The sequence below is a fragment of the Mobula birostris genome, chromosome 4 (assembly GCF_030028105.1).
Source record: "Mobula birostris isolate sMobBir1 chromosome 4, sMobBir1.hap1, whole genome shotgun sequence".
NCBI classification, from domain to species: Eukaryota; Metazoa; Chordata; class Chondrichthyes; order Myliobatiformes; family Myliobatidae; genus Mobula; species Mobula birostris.
Window position 1 is genome coordinate 87,946,040 of NC_092373.1, and position 24,154 is coordinate 87,970,193.

General features: G+C 43.2%; 1 protein-coding gene across 1 annotated transcript in view; it reads right to left on the reverse strand.

Annotated features, from left to right (window-relative positions):
• Window positions 1-24,154, reverse strand: part of crfb16 (cytokine receptor family member B16) — a 72,288-nt gene that overhangs the window by 18,472 nt on the left and 29,662 nt on the right. The window contains exons 2-3 of the mRNA XM_072254661.1: window positions 19,454-19,577; window positions 7,099-7,286 (exon numbers count right to left, since the gene is read on the reverse strand). Of these exons, the coding sequence (XP_072110762.1) occupies window positions 7,099-7,286; window positions 19,454-19,577 (312 nt within the window). The remainder of the gene's footprint in view (window positions 1-7,098; window positions 7,287-19,453; window positions 19,578-24,154) is intronic.

Consider the following 24,154-nt stretch of genomic DNA (forward strand, 5'->3'; position numbering starts at 1 on the left):
TGATCTAAGTGACTTTGACCATGGAATGATTGGTGGTGCCAGATGAGTACCTCAGAACTGCTGATCTCCTGGGATTTTCATGCACAGACTTTACAGAGAATGGTGCAAAAATGAAAACATCCAGTGAGCAACGTTTCTGTGAGCAAAAACACCTTGTTACTGAGAGAGGTCAGAGGAAAATAGTCAGTCTAGTTCAATCTGACAGGAAGGCGACAGTAACTCAAGTAACCACGTGTTACAACAGTGGTGTGCAGAAAAGCATCTCTGAATGCACAACATGTTGAACCTTGAAGTGGATGGGCTACAGCAGCAGATGACCACACCGGGTTCCATTCCTGTTCCCAATAAAGTGGCCACTGAGCATATGTTTTATATTAGTCAATATATGTTCTAAATATGTCTCTAATCATAATGATTCTAGCAACTAGAAGTAGCCTAATCAATACTAGCCTAACAAGGTCCAAGTCCATCCCGGACAATCATAAGTAAGGACAGTGATTAGTAGAATTTAGAAAAGAGCAGAGAGATCCCTGTTGTCTCATCAGCCAAGGTCAGAGTTTAATGAGCAATCTTTTCTACACGTAGATATGAAGAAAGGATGTGCTGGAGCTTTTGGAAAGCATCAAGTTGGATAAGTCACTGGGACCAGACGAGATGTATTCCAGGCTACTGTGGGAGGTGAGGGAGGAGATTGCTGCGCCTCTTGCGATGATCGTTGCATTATCAATGGGAATGGCAGAGGTTCTGGAGGATTGGAGGGTTGCGGATGTTGTTCACTTATTCAAGAAAGGGAATAGAGATAGTGCAGGAAATTATAGCCCAGTGAGTCTTACTTCAGTGGTTGGTAAGTTGATGGAGAAGATCCTGAGAGGCAGGATTTATGAACATTTGGAGAGGCATAATACGATTAAGAATAGTCAGCATGGCTTTGTCAAAGGCAGGTCGTGCCTTACGAGCGTGATTGAATTTTTTGAGGATGTGACGAAACACATTGATGAAGGTAGAGCAGTAGATGCAGTGTATATGGATTTCAGCAAGGCATTTGATAAGGTACTCCCTGCCAGGCTTATTGAGAAAGTTAGGAGGCATGTTATCCAAGGGGACATTGCTTTCTGGATCCAGAATTGGCTTGCCCATGGAAGGCAAAGAGTGGTTGTAGACGGGTCATATTCTGCATGGAGGTCGGTGACCAGTGGTGTGCCTCGGGGATCTGTTCTGGAACCCTTACTCTTCATGATTTTTATAAATGACCTGGATGAGAAAGTGGCGTGATGGGTTAGTAAGTTTGCTGATGACACAAAGTTTGGAGTGTTGTGGATGCAAAACTGGGCTGAGAAGTGGTAGATGGAGTTTAACCCAGATAAGTGTGAGGTGGTTCATTTTGGCAGGTCCAATATCATGGCAGAATATAACATTAATGGTAAGACTCTTGGCAGTGTGGAGGATCAGAGGGATCTTGGGGTCTGAGTCCATAGGACACTCAAAGTTGCTGTGCAGGGTGACTCTGTGGCATACAGTGCATTGGCCTTCATCAATCATGGGACTAAGTTTAGGAGCCGAGAGGTAATGTTGCAGCTATATAGGACCCTGGTCAGACCCCACTTGGAGTACTGCGCTCAATTCTGGTCGCCTCACTATAGGAAGGATGTGGAAACCATAGAAAGGGTGCAAAGGAGATTTACAAGGATGTTATCTGGATTGTGGAGCATGCCTTATGAGAATAGGTTGAGTGAACTCGGCCTTTTTCCCTTGGAGCGAGGGAGCATTAGAGGTGACCTGATAGAGATGTATAAGATGATGGGAGGCATTGATCATGTGGACATTCAGAGGCTTTTTCCCAGAGCTGAAGTGGCTAGCACAAGAGGGCACAGATTTAAGGTGCTTGGAAGTAGGTACAAAGGAGATGTCAGGGGTAAGTTTTTTATGCAGAGAGTGGTGAGTGCATGGAATGGGCTGCCGGCGACGGTGGTGGAGGCGGATATGATAGGGTCTTTTAAGAAGCTCCTGGACAGATACGTGGAGATTTGAAAAATAGAGGGTTATGGATAACCCTAGGTAATTTCTAAGGTAAGGACATGTTCGGCACAGCTTTGTGGGCTGAAGGGCCTGTATTGTGCTGTAGGTTTTCTATGGTTCTATGTTTCTACCAGAGGGCAGGTGAGGAGAGTCACATCTGAAAAGAATTGATAGAAACTGGGAGGAGATGTTAAAATACATTAGGACAGATAAGTCCCCAGGGCCTGACGGAATATTCCCCAGGCTACTCCACGAGGCGAGAGAAGAGATTGCTGAGCCTCTGGTTAGGATCTTTATGTCCTCGTTGTCCACGGGAATGGTACCGGAGGATTCAAGGGAGGCGAATGTTGTTCCCTTGTTCAAAAAAGGTAGTAGGGATAGTCCGGGTAATTATAGACCAGTGAGCCTTACGTCTGTGGTGGGAAAGCTGTTGAAAAGATTCTTAGAGATAGGATCTATAGGCATTTAGAGAATCATGGTCTGATCAGGGACAGTCAGCATGGCTTGTGAAGGGCAGATCGTGTCTAACAAGCCTGATAGAGTTCTTTGAGGAGGTGACCAGGCATATAGATGAGGGTAGTGCAGTGGATGTGATCTATATGGATTTTAGTAAGGCATTTGACAAGGTTCCACACGGTAGGCTTATTCAGAAAGTTAGAAGGCATGGGATCCAGGGAAGTTTGGCCAGGTGGATTCAGAATTAGCTTGCCTGCAGAAGGTGGTGGTGGAGGGAGTACATTCAGATTGGAGGATTGTGACTAGTGGTGTCCCACAAGGATCCGTTCTGGGACCTCTACTTTTCGTGATTTTTATTAACGACTTGGATGTGGGGGTAGAAGGGTGGGTTGGCAAGTTTGCAGACGACACAAAAGTTGGTGGTGTTGTAGATAGTGTAGAGGATTGTCAAAGATTGCAGGGAGACATTGATAGGATGCAGAAGTGGGCTGAGAAGTGGCAGATGGAGTTCAACCTGGAGAAGTGTGAGGTGGTACACTTTGGAAGGACAAACTCCGAGGCAGAGTACAAAGTAAATGGCAGGATACTTGGTAGGGTGGAGGAGCAGAGGGATCTCGGGGTACATGTCCACAGATCTCTGACAGTTGCCTCACAGGTGGATAGGGTAGTTAAGAAAGCTTATGGGGTGTTAGCTTCATAAGTCAAGGGATAGAGTTTAAGAGTCGCGATGTAATCATGCAGCTCTATAAAATTCTGGTTAGGCCACACTTGGAGTATTGTGTCCAGTTCTGGTCACCTCACTATAGGAAGGATGTGGAAGCATTGGAAAGGGTACAGAGGAGATTTACCAGGATGCTGCTTGGTTTAGAAAGTATGCATTATGATCAGAGATTAAGGGAGCTAGGGCTTTACTCTTTGGAGAGAAGAAGGATGAGAGGAGACATGATAGAGGTGTACAAGATAATAAGAGGAATAGATAGAGTGGATAGCCAGCGCCTCTTCCCCAGGGCACCACTGCTCAATACAAGAGGACATGGCTTTAAGGTAAGTGGTGGGAAGTTCAAGGGGGATATTAGAGGAAAGTTTTTTACTCAGAGAGTGGTTGGTGCATGGAATGCACTGCCTGAGTCAGTGATGGAGGCAGATACACTAGTGAAGTTTAAGAGACTGCTAGACAGGTATATGGAGGAATCTAAGGTGGGGGCTTATATGGGAGGCAGGGTTTGAGGGTCGGCACAACATTGTGGGCCGAAGGGCCTGTACTGTGCTGTACTATTCTATGTTCTATGAGATGGACAGTAATGACCAATAGAAGAGGGAGATTGTAGTGGATACATAAGTATGGACCTGATGTTTTCTTTATATTGGGCAGCAGAGTCATGAAATGCCCATGTTCTACAATAATCCAATAATATCAAAAGTAGACTTTATTGCTGTATGACTACATCACAAATGATGTTAAATGAACTGTATTGTGAAACACCATTCCCTCTTTAGATGTTGTGAAGACATTACAGAGAATTAATTGCAGAGTAGGAGGTAGAAGAATAAATTAATAATTAGTTACTTGATGATTACTTAATTAGCCGCCAGAGCATGAAGAAATATTTGAGCTTACTTTATGAGTGAATGATGTAGCTGAGGGGCTTTCAATATCAGGGAACTATTAGCATGGTTTTGTGGTGGACACATTTAGTCACCTTGGTAGCTACCAGCAGTGGTTTCTGCAGGTAAACGTGCATAGTCCTCAGCTCAATACAAGCAATACCTGGCATTTCCCATCCTGATTATCAGTGAAATCCTATCACACATTGCTGTGGACTCAAACTAACTCTTAAGCCTGAGCATTTACCCTAACTCCTTTTTAGCAAAAGGCTCAGGGTAATTCAAAGTAGAACTTTTAACCCCATAGCATGAATGGCAGTGATGCTTCACTACCAGATGAATTCAATGCCTTCTATGCCCAATTTGAAAGGGAGAACACAACTACAGCTGTGAAGATCCCTGCTGCACCTGGTGACCCTGTGATCCCTGTCTCAGAAGCCAATGTTAGACTGTCTTTAAAGAGAGCGAACCCTCACAAGGCAGAAGGTCCAGATGGAGTACCTGGTAAGGCTCTGAAAACCTGTGCCAACCAACTGGCAGAAGTATTCAAGGACATTTTCAACCTCTCACTGCTACAGGCGTAAGTTCCCACTTGCTTCAAAAAGGCAACAGTTATACCAGCGCCTAAGAAGAATAACTTGAGCTGTCTTAATGACTATCACTCGGTAGCACTCACATCTGCAGTGATGAAATGCTTTGAGAGGTTGGTTATGACTAGACTGAACTCCTGCCTCAGCAAGGACCTGGACCCATTGCAATTTGCCTATCGTCACAATAGGTCAATGGCAGATCCAAACTCAATGGCTCTCCACATGGTTTTAGACCACCTGGACAACACAAACACCTATGTCAGGATGTTGTTCATCGACTATAGCTCAGCACTTGATACCATCATTCCCACAATCCTGATTGAGAAGTTGCAGAACCTCAGCCTCTGTACTGCCCTCTGCAATTGGATCCGTGACTTACTAACCGGAAGATCACAATCTGTGCAGATTGGTGATAACATCTCCTCTTTGCTGACGACCAACACTGGTGCACCTCAAAGGTGCATGCTTAGCCCACTGTTCTACTCTCTCTATACACATGACTGTGTGGCTATAAGTCTATAATCTATAAATTTGCTGACGATATAGCCATTGTTGGTAGAATCTCAGGTGGTGACAAGAGGACATACCGGAGTGAGATATGCCAACTAGTGGAGTGGTGCCATAGCAACAACCTAGGACTCAACTTCAGTAAGATGAAAGAGCTGATTGCGGACTTCAGGAAGGGTAAGTCGAAGGAGCATATAACAATCTTCATAGAGGGATCAGAAGTGGAGAGAGTGAGCAGTTTCATGTTCCTGGGTGTCAAGATCTCTGAGGATCTAACCTGGTCCCAAAATATCAATGTAATTATAAAGAAGGCAAGACAGCAGCTATACCTTATTAGGAGTTTGAATGATTTGGCATGTCAACAAATACACTCAAAACTTCTATAGAGGTATTGTGGAGAGCATTCTGACAGGCTGCATCACTGTCTAGTATGGAGGGGCTACTGCACAGGACTGAAAGAATCTGCAGAGGGTTGTAAACCTAGTTGGCTCCATCTTGGGTACTAGCCTACAAAGTACCCAGGACATCTTCAGGGAGCGGTGTCTCAGAAGGCAGCGTCCATATTAAGGACCTCCACCACCCAGGGCATGCCCTTTTCTCACTGTTACCATCAGGTAGGAGGTACAGAAGCCTGAAGGCACACACTCAGCAATTCAGGAACAGCTTTATCCCCTCTGCCGTCTGATTCCTAAATGGACACTGAACCCTTAGACACTTCCTCACTTTTTTTAATATACAGTATTTCTGTTTTTTGCACGTTTTTAAATTTATTCAATATATGTATACTGTAATTTTTTTTATTATAATTTTTTTCCTCTTCTATATTACGTATTTCATTGAAATGTCGCTGCTAAGTTAACAATTTTCACGTCACATGCTGGTGATAATAAACCTGATTCTGATTCTGATCTCAGATGACATGAATAGGAAACATAAGAATGGCAGATAGCTAGCACCCAAAAAATTGGTGCCTTTAGGCTAACCAAACATGGCCATAATGGATGGTGAGCTCAGTGGACAAACTTAAATAACAATGGCACTGGCTATTGCTAAACCTGTACTTAGCCAGCCATCAGTTTGGACTTGGGAAGACAAAGACCTTGGCACGTCATTTAAAGGGGTAATGTGGTAAATTGCCGCAGAAGGAAAACATTTGGGAAATTTCTAATGACAATTCATTTCTATGCAGTTGTTTGGAGATGTGGACATGTCTGGCAATGCCAGGATTTATAGCCTATTTCTCTTCAGTCCTAACTGAAAGGGTCAACCACGTCAGTGGGTCATACATGACAAGCTGGGTGAGGATGGCAGACTTCATTCCTTGGTAGACATTAGTTAATCTGATGGAGCACAAGCAATCTGCTAGAGGAACTCAGTAGTTCATGCAATATCTGTGGGAGGAAAGGAATTGTTGACACTTCAGGCCAAAACCCTTCATCACGAGCCAAAATGTTGACAATTCCTTTCACCCCACAGAGGCTGCTTGACCTACTGATTTCCTCCAGTAGATTGATCGTTGATTCAGCTTCCAGTATATGCAGTTCCTTGTGTCCTGGTTAATCCATTGTCGTTATTACTGTGACCTTACTTATCATGTAATTCCAGTTTTTATTTAATTATTTGAATCATAATTCCCCATCTGTCACAGTGTGATTAAGCTCAACCCTCTGGTTCATTGGTCCATAGCTAAGTGCAATTATACTCTTGTACAGACAGAAAGAAGTGCAAAGCATCCTTACCTACCTTCCTCTTGACAATTAATCTCACCAGCATATTGCCAGGACATTCTGCGCCATGTGCAGACTTTATCGTTCCACCTTGGTTTTTTGTGAAAATACCGATGTTGCATGAAATGATACCCAGCTTACTGTGAAAACTCTACACTCAGCTGTCATCTGTAACCTCAGTTACACATCATACTTACTCTCTCTCCGATTGAAGAGCTTACTGAGATATTCCCACTTGGAAGTGGCATTCCCAAGCTCTGCCCGAACCTTCAGATCATAGTCAACATCTGACGATACGTCTGCTGTGATGTCACACCATGTTTCCCTGATGCTGGAACATTCCGTGATTGCCACCCAGGTTTTCCTGTGGTTTCGCTCAAACTCTCTGAGGAGAGAAGGTGGAACAATGTGAAGAGTGGCTCCGTACTGCTCCCTCCCTTCATGCCCCCACCATGTCTCTGGAGTCATGAGGGACTTGCGCATGCCCTAAGACAGGGAGTTCTCTGACTTGATCCTTAGGTGGCGGGGTAGGGTTCAGAGAATATCTAGTGACCATAATTCAGGCTATTTGGTAACCTGGGCTAATTCTCTTCCTGCCAGCATAGGGTGGCTCAACCTTAACCTCAATATTTCCCATCTTTGAGGAAATAGAGGGCTCCTCATGTCCATGGATGTCTGTTCATTCAGTATATTGGGGACAAGAAGTGGAGTGAAGAAATTGGACAGATTATTCAAAGAGCCAGTAACACCTGTGGGTTGAATAGTCTCCTTCTGTTAAAAATAATGTGTGACACTGCATGAGACAGATTGCTGACATACTGCCATGCAGGTACCGGAGAATGGTTGAGTGGTGTGTGTCATGGTGTATCAAGCTCCCAAACAGGTATTGGAGGTGGTTGAGTGGTGTGTGTCGCAGTGTATCAGGCTCCCAAACAGGTATTGGAGGTGTTGAGTGATGTGTGTCACGATGTATCGAGCTCCCGGACTTCACACTGGGAGATGAAGATACAGTGGAGTCTGTAGATGCTGGAACCTGGAGCAAAAACAAAACTCCTGGAGGAACTCTGTAGATCAAGCACCATCTATGTGTGTGTGTGTGTGTGGGGGGGGTGCGAGAGAGGAATTGTTGATGTTTCGGATCAAGACCCTGCATCAAGACTGAGAGTGGAGAGGGGAAATGGAGCAAAGCAGTAATGGGGGTATTGGGGAAGATCATCTCTGTTTTATCTTCACAGCTGCAGATGAAGCATTTCATGGTCATGGAAGTCAGAGCCATTGAGGAATATCATTAAGGTGTATTACCTTGTGTTTTCTTAGATATTGAGTTAATAATGTTCTTCTAAAAGCAGGTGAGAACTTCACATTGAAGCTGGCAGAGGTTACGAATGTCTGCAAATACCAGCTGATCAGTACAGGACATCAGGACACACCCTGGACACCATCTAGGCCAAATGCTTTCCAGAGCTCAAAGTACATTTATTATCAAAGTGTGTATACATTATACACCCTTGAGATTTGTCTCCTTGCAGGCAGCCACAAAACAAAGGAAACCAAAAGAACCCATTAAAAAAAGACTTTCAAACACCCAATGTGCTGAGTAAAAGAACAAATCATTCAAACAACAAAAGTAAGCAAATAACATTCAGAACTGAAGTTTTGCAGAAATGAATCCATGGACACGAAGCCAGGCATCAGTGCAGCTGGAGCAGGCAACAGTCACTGCTCAGTGCAGAGCTGAGAAAACATCACAGAACAGCAAGCAGATCTGGCCCATCCCTTGCTTTCGGCCCCAACACCCTGACCTTTTCAATCTGGCCCAGCGCTTAAATCGTCCAAACAATGGTTCATTCCTCACTCTCAGACCACTCTGGAGACAGGACCCCACTGCCACGATGCGGCCTGTACCCAAACTTTCCAATTCAGCCTGTCACTTGAATCAATCAAACTTAGGGGTCTTTCATCGCTCTCAGGACACCATTTCCCTTGACTCTGCCTCAACCCTGCCTTGCCTCTGTAATGTGACGAACTAATTCTTTCAGTGCAATGACTTCCCTTAGCACTAGTTACTGACTGACAACAAGCATGCAGATTGTTTTGTTGCTCTCTCTGCAAAGGGAATTTACACACCAACTTCTTCTCCAAGTGCGTGCCTTTATTTATTTGATAGCTCATGCTACTGACACAACATATTGGCAATGGGTACGAACCGGAATGCCAGCAAATATCACCAACTGTACTAACAGTTACGAGATGACAGAATTTGGAGGAAGGGAGAGGGACAGCAAGAGGGAAGAGTGAACCAATACGGAGAAGGCATTCAGCAATGTTAGAAAAGGGCATGTGAGTTATGGTGCACAGTACCCAGTGAGAGACACACCTATAGCAAAGCTAAAGTAAAAATAAAATGACGATAGCCTTCGTCTGGAAAGTTGATGAATTTGATAGTGCTAATGAGGACTGGGAATCATATATCAAGAGGTTTGAACTGTATTATAATGCTAACAATGTAGATAAGGTGAAGAAAGCCCTAGGCCTGAGTTAACGTATTAGTAGTAGATGTAGATGAGGTGAAGAAAGTCTCCACAGTTCTTAACTTAATGGCTACTAGAATGTCTAGACTTTTACACAACTTAGTATTCCTGAAAAGCCAGCAAGACATTCAACAAAATTGTTGCATTTTGCAAAATCACTTGAACCCAATACTGCTAGTAATAGCTGAGAGATTTAGTTTTCACAGAAGGAACCAGTCAAAGGATGAAAGCATTTCTGAATACACTGCAGAACTGTGCAAACTTTCCCAGTACTGCAACTTTGCAGATGGACTTACTGGTGCATTAAGGGACAGGCTTGTATGTGGAATGCATTGTCAAAGCACTCAAAAGAGGCTACTGTCAGAAAGAGACCTAACCTTAGAATGGGCATTGATCATTGCAATATCATTAGACACCGCGGCAAAGGATATGACATAACTACAGAAAAAGAGATTAGAATGTGAAACATACAAAATGTCCCTGAATGGTGCAAAAAGCCAAAAATGTTATCAATGTGGCAAATCTTCCCATGATGCCAATGACCGTTGGTTCAAAGAAAATGTTTGTAGAAAATGTTACTGACGAGGTCACAAACAGAGTGTGCAAGGCAGACAAAAGTCACAAAGAGAAAAACCACAGCAAGTGAAAAGTTTCAAACACAAAACTAAACAAAAGCAGAAGTTGACTAAATGTGAAACTGAATCAGACAAGGAAGAGTCTGACAAAGTTGAGCTATCATGCCTAGAATTATATAGCGTTACTGAAGCAGATCATAAAATCATCCGGATCCAATAAAAGTGTCCTGTGTAAAACTGAAAATGGAGCTGGATACAGGGCCAGCTTTGTCCATAATTTCAGAGGCTGACTACAACAAACTGTTTTCTAAGCTACCATTAGAAAAGACCTCAGTGATGCTGACAACATACACAGGCAAAAAAAGTGTCCCCCAAAGACCAACTGTAAGTGAACTTGATGTACAGAGGCCAAACACAACAGCTAGAACTTTATGTGTTGAAAAGTGGAGGGCCAGAACTTTTCGGACATGAATGGTTGAGAAAAATCCAACTAGACTGGCAAACAATCATAGCTCTCAATGTGTCATCAACAGGCAACGGCAGTCCAAACGGTAGCACTAACCAGAGTCTGACACAGCTGCTTAATGCTAATGAGAAGGTGTTTGAGAAGGGGACTGGTAAACTCAAAGCATGAAGTCCAGAATTGTACTGGATGAAGCAGCAGCACCAAAATTCCATAAGCCCGGTGCCGTATGCACTAAGTCCTGAAGTGAATGCTAAACTGCAGAGCTTGGAGGTGTCTGGCATTCTCTCCAAGAATCATTCTCTGGAGTGATTGGGTCATGCCCATTGTCTCAGTGATAAAGAAGGGAAAGACTGGATCCGTTCACGTTTGTGGAAATTTCAAATTGAGCATCAACCTAGTGCTACGTGCTGTGCAGTATCCCTTACCACAAACAGAATAAATTTTTGCAGCTTTGGTAGAAGGTGAGAGGTTTTCAAAGATTGGCTTGTCACAAGCCTATCTACAAATGGAGAATGTGGAGTCAAGCCGGAAATTCCTCACAATCAACACTGACAAGGGACTGTTCCAGTATAATCATCTTGTCTTTGGTATCGCATCAGCTTCAGCAATTTGGCAAAAATCAATGGACCAAGTGCTCCAAGATATCTCAGGAACACCATGTTACCTTGATGACATTATTGAGACTGACAAGGATGATGAAGAGCATCTCCAGAACCTTGGTAAAGTGCTTTGCTGTCTGAGTAGGTATGGTCTCTGCACAAAGAGAGAAATATGAGATATCAAGACTGAAATCTAATATTGTGAACATGTCAGTAAACAGTTTGGGTTACATAAGTTGTAAGAGAAGGTTACAGCTACAGGCATCTAAACTGGAAAATGTTTCACAACTCAGGTCACACTTGGGCCTTGTAAGCTACTACCACTGGTTTCTCCCAAACATTGCTACAGTGCTGCATCCACTGAACGAACTGTCACAGACAGGAGCAAAGTTGGAATTGTCAGAAAGATGTGACAGAGCATTGAAGAAAACAAAGAGACTAATAACATCAGATGAACTGCTAACACATTATGACACATCTCTGCCCATCAGACTGGCATGTGATGTGTCCCCTTATGGCATTGGTGTCACTTTGTCACACACCATGAAAGATGGATCTGAACGTCTGATTGCATTTGCTTCAAGATCACTGACAAGCGCAGAACTGCACACACTGATCGACTGAGCGGCCGTTAGTCTAATATGGGAAATAAAGAAGTTTCACCACCACCTCTACAGACAAAAGTTTACTCTAGTGACAGATCACCAGCCCCTTGTGTCCATTTTCAATGCCAGGATGGGAATCCTAGCGATGACTGCTACCTGGTTACAACGTTGGGCATGTTCCTAGGAGCCCACTCCTATGACACAGAGTTCAAAGGTACCAAACAGCACAGTAACGCTGACGGCTTGTCAAGTCTTCCACTGTTGGCAACTGAAGAAGAAAAGTCTTCATAGTGTGACCCAGCAGAAGTGTTCCACACCACAATGGAGGACCAGTTGCCGGTAACAAATTCCAATATACAAAAAGAAACAAGGAATGACCCGACATTGTCAAAAGTCGATGACATCACCATGCGAGGATGGCCAGCTCATGGTAATCCTATGTTTCCAGAGTTCTCAGTGAGACAAGACCATCTGTCTGTATGTCAAAGAATGCTGATGTGCAGATCTCATGTTGTGGTTTCCTTTAAACTGTGCACCAGAGTGTTAGATAATCTACATGTAGGACACCTGGGTACAATCAAGATAATCTCACCTAGAGTGATGTGTGGTGGCCAGCGACAGATAGACGAATTGAAGACTTAACCAAAAGCTGTTCGAGATGCCACAAAGTTCAAAATGCACCCCCACAGGCACACTGTTACAGCCGTGGGAGTGGCCGTCTTCACCACGGCAAAGAGTACATATTGACTTTGCTGGGCCATTCATGAACTCCACGTATCTGATTGCTGTGGATGCTTATTTGAGGTGGCCAGAGGTCATACCAATGCAGTCAACCACATCAGAAAAGACTGCTTCCACACTGACTATATTTTCCAGAATTAGCTTACCAGAACAAATTGTGAGTGACAATGGATGCAATACACATCAGAAGAGCTCAGACTATTCATGAAGGCTTTGTGTGTCAATGCAAGGAGCATTCGTAATAAGGTGGATGAATTGATAGTGCAGATTGTTATTAATGATTATGATATAGTTGGGACCACAGAGACATGGCTCCAGGGTGACCAGGGATGGGAGCTCAACGTTCAGGGATATTCAATATTCAGGAGGGATAGACATGAAGGAAGGGGAGGTGGGGTGGCGTTGCTGGTCAAAGAAGAGATTAACACAATAGAAAGGAAGGACATAAGCCGGGAAGATGTGGAATCGATATGGGTAGAGCTGTGTAACACTAAGGGGCAGAAGACGCTGGTGGGAGTTGTGTACAGGCCACCTAACAGTAGTAGTGAGGTCGGAGATGGTATTAAACAGGAAATTAGAAATGTGTGCAATAAAGGAACAGCAGTTATAATGGGTGACTTCAATCTACATGTAGATTGGGTGAACCAAATTGGTAAAGGTGCTGAGGAAGAGGATTTCTTGGAATGTATGCGGGATGGTTTTTTGAACCAACATGTCGAGGAACCGACTAGAGAGCAGGCTATTCTGGACTGGGTTTTGAGCAATGAGGAAGGGTTAATTAGCAATCTTGTCGTGAGAGGCCCCTTGGGTAAGAGTGACCATAATATGGTGGAATTCTTCATTAAGATGGAGAGTGACATAGTTAATTCAGAAACAAAGGTTCTGAACTTAAAGAGGGGTAACTTTGAAGGTATGAGACGTGAATTAGCTAAGATAGACTGGCAAATGACACTTAAAGGATTGACGGTGGATATGCAATGGCAAGCATTTAAAAGTTGCATGGATGAACTGCAACAAATGTTCATCCCAGTTTGGCAAAAGAATAAATCAAGGAAGGTAGTGCACCCGTGGCTGACAAGAGAAATTAGGGATAGTATCAATTCCAAAGAAGAAGCATACAAATTAGCCAGAGAAAGTGGCTCACCTGAGGACTGGGAGAAATTCAGAGTTCAGCAGAGGAGGACAATCGGCTTAATTAGGAAGGGGAAAAAAAGATTATGAGAGAAAACTGGCAGGGAACATAAAAACAGACTGTAAAAGCTTTTATAGATATGTAAAAAGGAAAAGACTGGTAAAAACAAATGTAGGTCCCCTGCAGACAGAAACAGGTGAATTGATTATGGGGAGCAAGGACATGGCAGACCAATTGAATAATTACTTTGGTTCTGTCTTCACTAAGGAGGACATAAATAATCTTCCAGAAATAGTAAGGGACAGAGGGTCCAGTGAGATGGAGGAACTGAGCGAAATACATGTTAGTAGGGAAGTGGTGTTAGGTAAATTGAAGGGATTGAAGGCAGATAAATCCCCAGGGCCAGATGGTCTGCATCCCAGGGTGCTTAAGGAAGTAGCCCAAGAAATAGTGGATGCATTAGTGATAATTTTTCAAAACTCGTTAGATTCTGGACTAGTTCCTGAGGATTGGAGGGTGGCTAATGTAACTCCACTTTTTAAAAAAGGAGAGAGAGAGAAACCAGGGAATTATAGACCGGTTAGCCTAACGTCAGTGGTGGGGAAACTGCTGGAGTCAGTTATCAAGGATGTGATAACAGCACATTTGGAAAGCGGTGAAATGATCGGACAAAGTCAGCATGGATTTGTGAAAGGAAAATCATGTCTGACGAATCTCATAGAATTTTTTGAGGATGTAACTAGTAGAGTGGATAGGGGAGAACCAGTGGATGTGGTATATTTGGATTTTCAGAAGGCTTTTGACAAGGTCCCACACAGGAGATTAGTGTGCAAACTTAAAGCACATGGTATTGGGGGTAAGGTATTGGTGTGGGTGGAGAGTTGGTTAGCAGACAGGAAGCAAAGAGTGGGAATAAACGGGACCTTTTCAGAATGGCAGGCGGTGACTAGTGGGGTACCGCAAGGCTCAGTGCTGGGACCCTAGTTGTTTACAATATATATTAATGACTTGGATGAGGGAATTAAATGCAGCATCTCCAAGTTTGCAGATGACACGAAGCTGGGTGGCAGTGTTAGCTGTGAGGAGGATGCTAAGAGGATGCAGGGTGACTTGGATAGGTTGGGTGAGTGGGCAAATTCATGGCAGATGCAATTTAATGTGGATAAATGTGAAGTTATCCACTTTGGTGGCAAAAATAGGAAAACAGATTATTATCTGAATGGTGGCCGATTAGGAAAAGGGGAGGTGCAACGAGACCTGGGTGTCATTATACACCAGTCGTTGAAAGTGGGCATGCAGGTACAGCAGGCGGTGAAAAAGGCGAATGGTATGCTGGCATTTATAGCGAGAGGATTTGAGTACAGGAGCAGGGAGGTACTACTGCAGTTGTACAAGGCCTTGGTGAGACCACACCTGGAGTATTGTGTGCAGTTTTGGTCCCCTAATCTGAGGAAAGACATCCTTGCCATAGAGGGAGTACAGAGAAGGTTCACCAGATTGATTCCTGGGATGGCAGGACTTTCATATGAAGAAAGACTGGATGTACTGGGCTTGTACTCGTTGGAATTTAGAAGATTGAGGGGGGATCTGATTGAAACGTATAAGATCCTAAAGGGATTGGACAGGCTAGATGCAGGAAGATTGTTCCCGATGTTGGGGAAGTCCAGAACGAGGGGTCACAGTTTGAGGATAGAGGGGAAGCCTTTTAGGACCGAGATTAGGAAAAACTTCTTCACACAGAGAGTGGTGAATCTGTGGAATTCCCTGCCACAGGAAACAGTTGAGGCCAGTTCATTGGCTATATTTAAGAGGGAGTTAGATATGGCCCTTGTGGCTACAGGGGTCAGGGGGTATGGAGGGAAGGCTGGGGCGGGGTTCTGAGTTGGATGATCAGCCATGATCATAATAAATGGCGGAGCAGGCTCAAATGGCCAGATGGCCTACTCCTGCTCCTACATTAATCTAATGGAGGAGGAAGTGTAATGCACGGATCTATTTCTTTTAGAGCAATTATTAGCACTAATTATTGACTGATAACTTATGCATGTACTTTGGTTTGGTGCTCTCTCTGCAAAGTGAATGTGCATGTTAACTCCTTCTCCAAGTGTGTGCCTTTACTTACTTGATATGTAGTTGTAGAGACACAACAGGCTCCACTCGCCTCGCCTCCATTGTTTGCAGTGATCATTATTAATAAAGTAATTCGTAGCTTTCTTCGTTTTGTTTGTCACCTATAAGTAGCTGCTGAGCTTCACCAGTGCCACCTTAAACTAGTTCAGTCTCGAGAAAATGATCTTGTGGCCTCAACAGTGACTGTGGGTTCAGGTGCATTGTAAGCTATCAAGGTGGGTGGAGACTTTCCAAACCTCTTCCATTCAAAATGTGCGGAGAATGTATTAAGCTCATCGGGAAGGATGTGCTGTTGTCAGTGATGATGTCAGACTTTGGTTTGTAGCCTGTTATATCATGTAAGCCCCGCATAAACGATGGCTGGCCTGGGACTCTTACTTTGGACTAGTATTGTCTCTTGGCATTCCTGACAGCTTAATATAGGTCATATCTCGATTTCTTGTAAAGGTCATAATCAACTGATTTGAACACTGCTGTCCTACACTTCACTCAGGAGTGGATCTGCCAGTTCATCCAGAGTTTCTGGTTTGGGAAACACCTGAATTGCATTCTTTGTTTTACAGTCCTCAACATGTAGGACTATTTGAAATGGGGGCAGCGAGGACTCTGTGGGCCAAACAGATTGCAGGACAATGATTCTATATTTCCTGCCCATCCCATATTGTCCTTGAGGAGCTTGTGCTGAGGTGCTTTTTTCAACTATACAGCACTCTCTGTGTGCTGGAGCATCAGATTTGATATTATGCTGAAATCCTTTGGGTGGGTCTACCTTCAGATTCCCTCCTGAATTTCATCATGTACCATTGGAAGCTGTGCTCAGATCAAATTTGACAATCCATTATATTCACTGAAATATCAGTGATGCCTCCTCAGGATCACCTCTTTATTGTCCATTTGAGTGGAATTATTCTTCTTAATTCTTCCTGATCCTGGAGAATAGTGACCAGAACAGAGGCAATAACATCAGTTGTGCCACGAGAGGGCACCATAAGCCTGTTGTACTGGGCTTCAGTACAAAAACAACCAAATCATCTTTTCTGCTGTTACTACTTTGCAATAAAATTTGCTGTGTGCTTTCACCTCACAAGTAAATATTGTTACTAATGTTTACTTTTAGATTCATCCTTTCCAAATCCTTGCTCCTCTCCAGGTGGTGAGTCTTACACTTATAATAAGAAAGTTATTGGAAACAATTCTGAAAGACATGATTAGTGTTCACTTGGAAAGCAGGGACAAATTAGGGGAGTCAGCATGGTTTTGTGCAAGGAAAATTCTGTCTCAGAAAACCTGAATCAGTATTTTGTGATGGTAATTAAGAAAATTGATGAAGGCAGTGTGGAACATGGACTATAGCAATGCTTTTAACAAAGGCTTACTCCGGTGCAAAAGGCTAAAACACATAGGACCTGAGCTACATGGCTTGGTGGCAGGAGACAGAGGGTGCTTGCTGATGGAGGGCTGTTTTTCAACTGAAAATCTGTAACTAGTGGTTTACCGCTGAGATTAGTACTGGGACCTTTGTCGTTTATCAAGTTTTTATAAATGACTTGGATGAGAAAGTAAGTACAGTAATCTGATAGACCCGTGGAGATACACAGCACCAAAACTCTCCTTTAGTCCTGTCTGATTCATATCAACCGAAGCTAGTCACCATATCAATCTAAGCTAGTCCCTGTGCCAGCGTTTGGCACACAGCCTTCCCAATCTCTGTACCTGTCCAAGTGTCTTTTAAAATATTTATTGTACCTGCATCAACCACTTTCTGTGGCAGCTCATTCCACAGAGATACCATCCTTTATGTATAAAGTCACCCCTCAAGATCCTATCAAATTTTTCTCCTCTCATCTTAAACCTATGCCCTCTAGTTATTATTTCCCGGCTCTTAAAAAAGACTGGCTGCAATCACCCCTTTTTTGATTTTAGTATCATCTACTAGATCACTTCCCATTTCCTGCAGTCTAAGGAGTAAAGTCCTGGCCTGTTCAAACTTTCCCTCTAACTCAGTCCCTCAAGCTCCTGTAAATCTTTTCTGCATGCCTTCCTGTTCAGTAACATTTTTACTGTTAACAGGTTTACCGAAACTGAACAAAATACTGTAAGTGTGGCATCACCAGCTCCATGTACAACTGCACCACAGCCTCCCAGCTTTAATACTTGTTGCGACACACACAAAATGCTGGACAAACATGTGTCCTGCCGAAAGGTTTTGACCCAAACAGTCGACTGTACTTTTTTCTCATAGACGCTGCCTGGCCTGCTGAGTTCCTCCAGCATTTTGTGTGCGTTGCTTTGGATTTCCAGCATCTGCAGATTTTGTCTTGTTTGTGATTTTTTACTTATTGCCCTAACTTATGAACATAAGCATGCTAAAAGCCTTCTTCACCATCCTGTCTACTTGTGACTCCACTTTCAGTGAACCATGCACTTATATTCCAATGTCGCTCTGCTCTATCACCCTCCCCAGGGCCCTGCCTACATAGTCTGAGGCATTAAGTACAAAAGTTGAGGCACCATGTGGCAGCTGTACAAAACATCTTTTAAACTGCATGTGGATGTAGTACTGGTCACCACAGCACAGGAAGGATGTGGAGCATTGGAAAAGATTCACCAGATGTTGCCAAGGGCGCATCTGCTAAATACTGACTTGAAGGAGATGAATACTTATGCAATAATTATATTGTGTTTTATATTTGTAATTAATTTAGATCACTTTGTAGAGATCTGTTTTCACTTTAACACGCAAGTCTTTCTCTGTTGATCAGTGTCAAAAAAGTCAAATTAAAAATCCTCTGTGATTCAATATTGTAAAACAATAAAACATGAAAATTTCCAAGGGGGGTGTGATACTGTATATAATTTATATTGTGCACGTTATCTGAATCTATATACCAGTGATACTGAATGTGTGCCTCACCATACTTGTCCACACGACGATAAAGTCAACTTGCCTTGACTTTCAGTGGTACAGTAACTGCCATGGGGAGTGGTCTTTAAGAGCCCAGCTCCATCCCAATGATCAGAATTGAAATAATGCAGCTACCATGAGCTCTACGAGTAACTCTTGTGAGGAGCTGCCCAGGTAAAGTTTATGATATGAATCAGGATTAAGAATCCCCCTAGTGAATTCTTCACATGGGACTTCACTAGTGTCCTGATCATTTTTATTTCACAGAGGAAATCTGAGATCAGGATCTAAAGAGGCAATCCCCCCAGTACAGAGATGTGGATGCTTCAATTATTGCTACTAATGAGATGTAGGCATCACAGAGAAACCATCTTCATCTAATAGAGAAAGTGGTAATGAAATATCTTCTTAAAGCATTTCAGTCCTCCTATTGATGGTATACTTACTCTATGGCTGGAAATTGATAGGATGTTCCAAGATCTAGATCCAGCGATGATGAAGAAGGTGTAATATATTTTCAAGACGTGGCAGCGTACAGTTTGAAGGGGAACATGCAGTTGAACGTGCTCCTGTGCTTGTCCTGCCTCTATTCTTTTGGTGGTAAGTATTGTGGGTTTGGGAGGAGTTGTTGAAGTAACCAGACGAGCACCTGTGGGTGCTCATTGCTGAAGGTGCACACTGTGCGTTGGTGGTGTAGGGAGAAAATGTTTAGATTGATGGACCAGGTTGAATGTTGAAGGTGCTACCTTCCAAACACAACGGTGAAACAGAGCACCATTTCTCCTTTCAACTTGATATCGAAAACTCCATAGCACTATACTGAGCAGTGGAAATACTATTATTGTGAAATAGTTTACACTTTACTTACCCTTGGAACTGCACTGAGTACCTGACCTCGCCCAGAGGGACTCTGACTGGACTCCACCTCAGGACGTGCCTCATGTTGGTCGAATTTACGTACACATTCTTGGGCTTTGGCAGTCCCTCGAGGCCTACAAATTCAAAGAGGCAGGTGATCAAATCCACTTGGAACATAAAAGGTACACGCAGAGTATTGTGGCTAATAAGTTGTGCAGCTAAACTGATTATCTGGTGTTCAATTTTCCTGAGATCCTGAAGGTTCAGCATCTGATACACTCATTAATCCAGAATGCATGGGAGAGGGGATGTGAGGCTGTGAGGCTGTGCTTGGAATCTGAATTGTGGGCTGGAGCCAGGACTGAGATCCTGACCATCAAAGGTCAGCAATGCAGGTATGTTTGCTACTGGACACAGAGTACAGAGTTCCCCTCTGTCTTTAGACTGCACCAGATCCACTGATAAATTAACTGTATCATTGAAGAACAAACACACAAAATGTGTTTGGGTGTTAACATCCAATTATCCAGAAAGTTAACTACACTGACATCTCCAAAGTCCCAAGGGTGCAGGATTAGAGGTGTTTTACCATCTTTATTGAATGAGTGACCAGAAGACACATTATTAGGAATGTGGAAGATTGTGTTGTGGATAGCCAAGGTTTTAGAGATGACTTTTTCCCACCTCCACTTCCATTTTCATCTTGAACTCTCCCCAAGCTCTGTGATCACTCCTAACTCTGACTCTCAGCACTGCCCTGGATCTCACCCAATACCGCTGGGCTGCTATACGCTGTGGTGTGACTCGCTAACCTGTTGAAAATGTGAAGGTATTTGATACAGAAGAATCCACTGGGGAGGAAAAAAATACAATTAAGAATTGAAAATTAGATGCAAAACCTTTCCTCATACAGAAGGCTAAAGATGAATGAACTTTTTTTTTGTCCCACAAGTAGCATTAGAGAAAAATTTGGCTTAGAAGACCAATATGTCTATCAACTTTTGTTAGTAGAGACGACAGAGAATACAGAGCTAAGGCATCTTAATAGCATGGAGATGGAGGTCAGCCATGGTTTGACTGAATATTGGCCATAAGTATAAGAAGCTATCAAATCATAGGTCAGAAGAAGACCTTTTGGCCCACCAAGTCTTGCTCAGTCCTCTGCAAGAGCAGTTTCTTAGTCTTAGCCCATGGCATTTCTCCTCGAAGCTTTGCAAGTGTTGTCTTTTTCCTTCAAATATATTTCCAACTCTATTCTGGAATGTGATGATGGCAGTAATCACTGTTCTGTTACCTTCCCAGCCAGAGATTTTCTGATTCTGTCTACTCACAGAATGAGAAAGTATGCTCTCATTTTATGATTTGTTCTGTAATCTACTTTGGTCATTGTTGTCTGGTTTTTCAACCCGTCCATTAATGGGAGCAGTTTCCCTTTTTTCATTTTCTTTGGACCCTTTTTGACTTTAGATACCTCTTCTAGATCACCTTCAAACATTCTCTGCTATAAGGAAAATAATCCCAAACTCTGTTTGTACACAAAATCCCTTTATCCTGGCATCAGACATGTAAATCTTTTCTGCAACCTCTCCAAGGCCTTCATATCCCTCTTGTAACACATTTAGCAAAACTGCATACAATGATTTAGGGGAATCATCGTGTCACTGGAGTTCAATATAGTCTCCTTACTTTTGTGCAACCGTACAACTCTACTAATCCATCATACAATAGTTTGGAAATCCTGATGTTTCACCTGACTCACCAAATGCTGATTCCCTATCACCGTCTGATGTACTTGGGCCCCTGTTCCTGCGTGTTAGTGGACCCTGGTTCCTTCAGGTCCCTCGAATATATCAAGTTCCGTCTCCCGCACTTCCTCTAACACATAACACCCTCATTCCTGCTCTCCCTCTAACACACCAGGGCCATAGCTCCCACATTCCCACAATTTCAATGCTTCCTCTAACACACAATTCCCATTCTCCCTTTAAACTCACCAGATTCATTGGGAAATTATACCACAAAATATGAAAAAAGTAAACGAAAGGTGTATTAGGTCATTATTAACATCCAATAGCTTGGAAAATCCAGCCACCAAAAGCTTGCAGTAAGCACAGTCTCTTGTCTCTCCAATCTGCCTCCATCCACCAGTAATCACAAACCTACTCCTATATTCTCTTTTGATATCCTCTCTGATCTTCCTATCTTTTGTCTGATTCTCAGTCTATCCCCATGATCATAAATCCAATTTTTCTACTATCTCTTTTGTCATCCAGGGAATTCCAGCTTTACATTTCCTTCTACTGGGACGGTATCAAGACTACGACAGCTCAACAACAGCTTTTTCCTGCTCAATTTTTATTCCAATTTACTGCACTGAAAGGATAATCTTCTAATTAAGTATTTTCCCTTTTGTTTCTTATTTATTGAAATTCAGTGCAGAGTGGGCCCTTCCAGTCCTTCGAGCTGCGCCACCCAGCAATCCCCTGATTTAATCTGAGCCTCATCATAGGACAATTTACAATGACCATTTAACCTACAAACCAGTACATCTTTGGACTGTGGGAGGAAACTGGAGCACCCGGAGGAAACACACACAGTCTCAGGGAGAACGTACAAACCCCTTAAAGATAGCGGCGGAAATAACACCTGGGTCGCTAGTACTGTAAAGTGTTGTGCTGACCACAACGCCACCGTGCCTTTTGTCGTTCTATAGCTCATCAACACTTTATGATGCTTGTTAATGAATTTAAGGTCAAGGGGTCCCGTAAGATAAATAAATATGTATCAGCTAAGAATAGGTACAAGACAAATTGCTGGTGATGTGGGAAGTTGTGCATTTGGTGAGGAGAATCAGAAAGAGAATGAATATCAAGCACGGCACAGGCAGCACAGGAACAGACCCCATCAGCTTACCATGGTGTGCCAAACTAGTTCAATTAGTAGTCAAGTGTCCAACTAATCTCTACTGCCTACACAATGTCCATATTTCCATTTTGTGCATTTTCATTCCCAATCTCAGAGGCTCTTGAATGCCTCTATTTGGATTTTCCTCCACTACCACTTCAAGCAATGTATTCCAGGGTGAACACCCATTCTCTGCACAAGAGAAATAGACCTTCTTTAATCTTAAATGCATGCTTTCATTAAAACCCTAGGAAAAAATGTATTGGCTGTCTATCTATGCTTGTCAATATCTTATCTCCTCTATCAGGTCTCCCCTTAGCTTTCAGCACCCCAGAGAAAACAACCCAAGTTTGTTCAAACTCTCCTTATAGCACATGGTCGCTAATCAAGGCAACACCCTGGGACACCTCTTTTACACCCTCTCCAAAGTCTCGATATCCTTCCAGTAAAGGGGCGACCAGAACCGAATATCATGCTTCAGGTGTGCTCTAACTAGTCTTATAAAGCTGCAATATAACTTCCAGACTTTTAAACCTGGTGTTTTGACTAATAAAGGCGAGCACGTCATACACCTTCTTTATCACCCTATCAACCAGTGTAGCCTTCAAGGAGCTACAGACTTGGACCCCAAGATCCTCTGCGTATCAGCACCATCAAGGGTCTCGCCATTAACAATGTACTGTCTCTCTACATTTTGTCTTCCAAAGTTCAATGCTTCACATTTGGTTAAACTCCATCTGCCATTCCCCTGCCCACATCTGCAACTGGTCACTGTATTCCTTCCAGTCTTCTACAGTATCTATAACACTAACAATCTTTGTATCATCAGCAAATTTACTAACATCCCCTCCCCATTTACTTTTTCATCCAGGTCGTTACTTATGGCACAAATAGCTGAGGTCCCAATAAGGATTCCTGCAAAACACCACGAGGTACTGATCTCCAGCCAGAATAAGTCACATCAATTACTACCCTCTGCCTGCTATGCTCCACACAAACTCATGCAGCCTATTCCTAACTGGGGCAATTCCTATTGCTCCTAAGTTGATTATTCAATTTTGGGTAGTAGGAGCCATTACTTGGAAGGAGAAGCGGAAGATTTAACAAGTGGCACCTGTTGAGACTTTCTGTTCAGTTTCAGCTAGCAGGAACCTAAAGGAGGCACAGTTGTAAATTGACTGTGTAATTAGGCAACTGGCAAAGGCCAATAAAAAGAAGTATAGTATAACCGAGTGGCCAGAGCGGGAGCAGACAGGGTTACAATCAGAAAGTCGAGAACTTGGCAAGAAGATTCAAGAGCTAAGAGAGTTTCTGGTTAGCGTCTCTTTTTTTCTTTATTATTGTATAGGTAAAGCAGTAGGACTGGAACCCAGTGTAGTGATATGTTCCACTTGCACAATGTAGGAAGTCAGGGCGACCTCCCGTGTCCCAGCTGCAAGAAGCGCATCCAGCTGCAGCTCCTTACGGATCACATTAGGAGCTGGACCTTGATGACTTATGGGTCATTAGTGTAACCAGGTGACCGTCGGATCTTATTCAGTATTGTTAAAAGTGTACTTAGGCATCTATCCGGGTAATGCTAGAATAGTTGTCTGTGCCTTTAAGGGAGACGGTGATATCATTACGCATGCACGGGATAGTGGGGAGACCATTTTGTTTTCTGCTGAAGACGTGGTTAGGTGTTGGAATCTGGGTTCCTCCTGAGGTTGGGCATGGTGAGGAAAGATTTCCACGAGTGAAGAGATCAACGCTGGGTAGCATGGCTTATACCAAGTTCCTCACCATCCAAGTAGGACTGCCACTACCG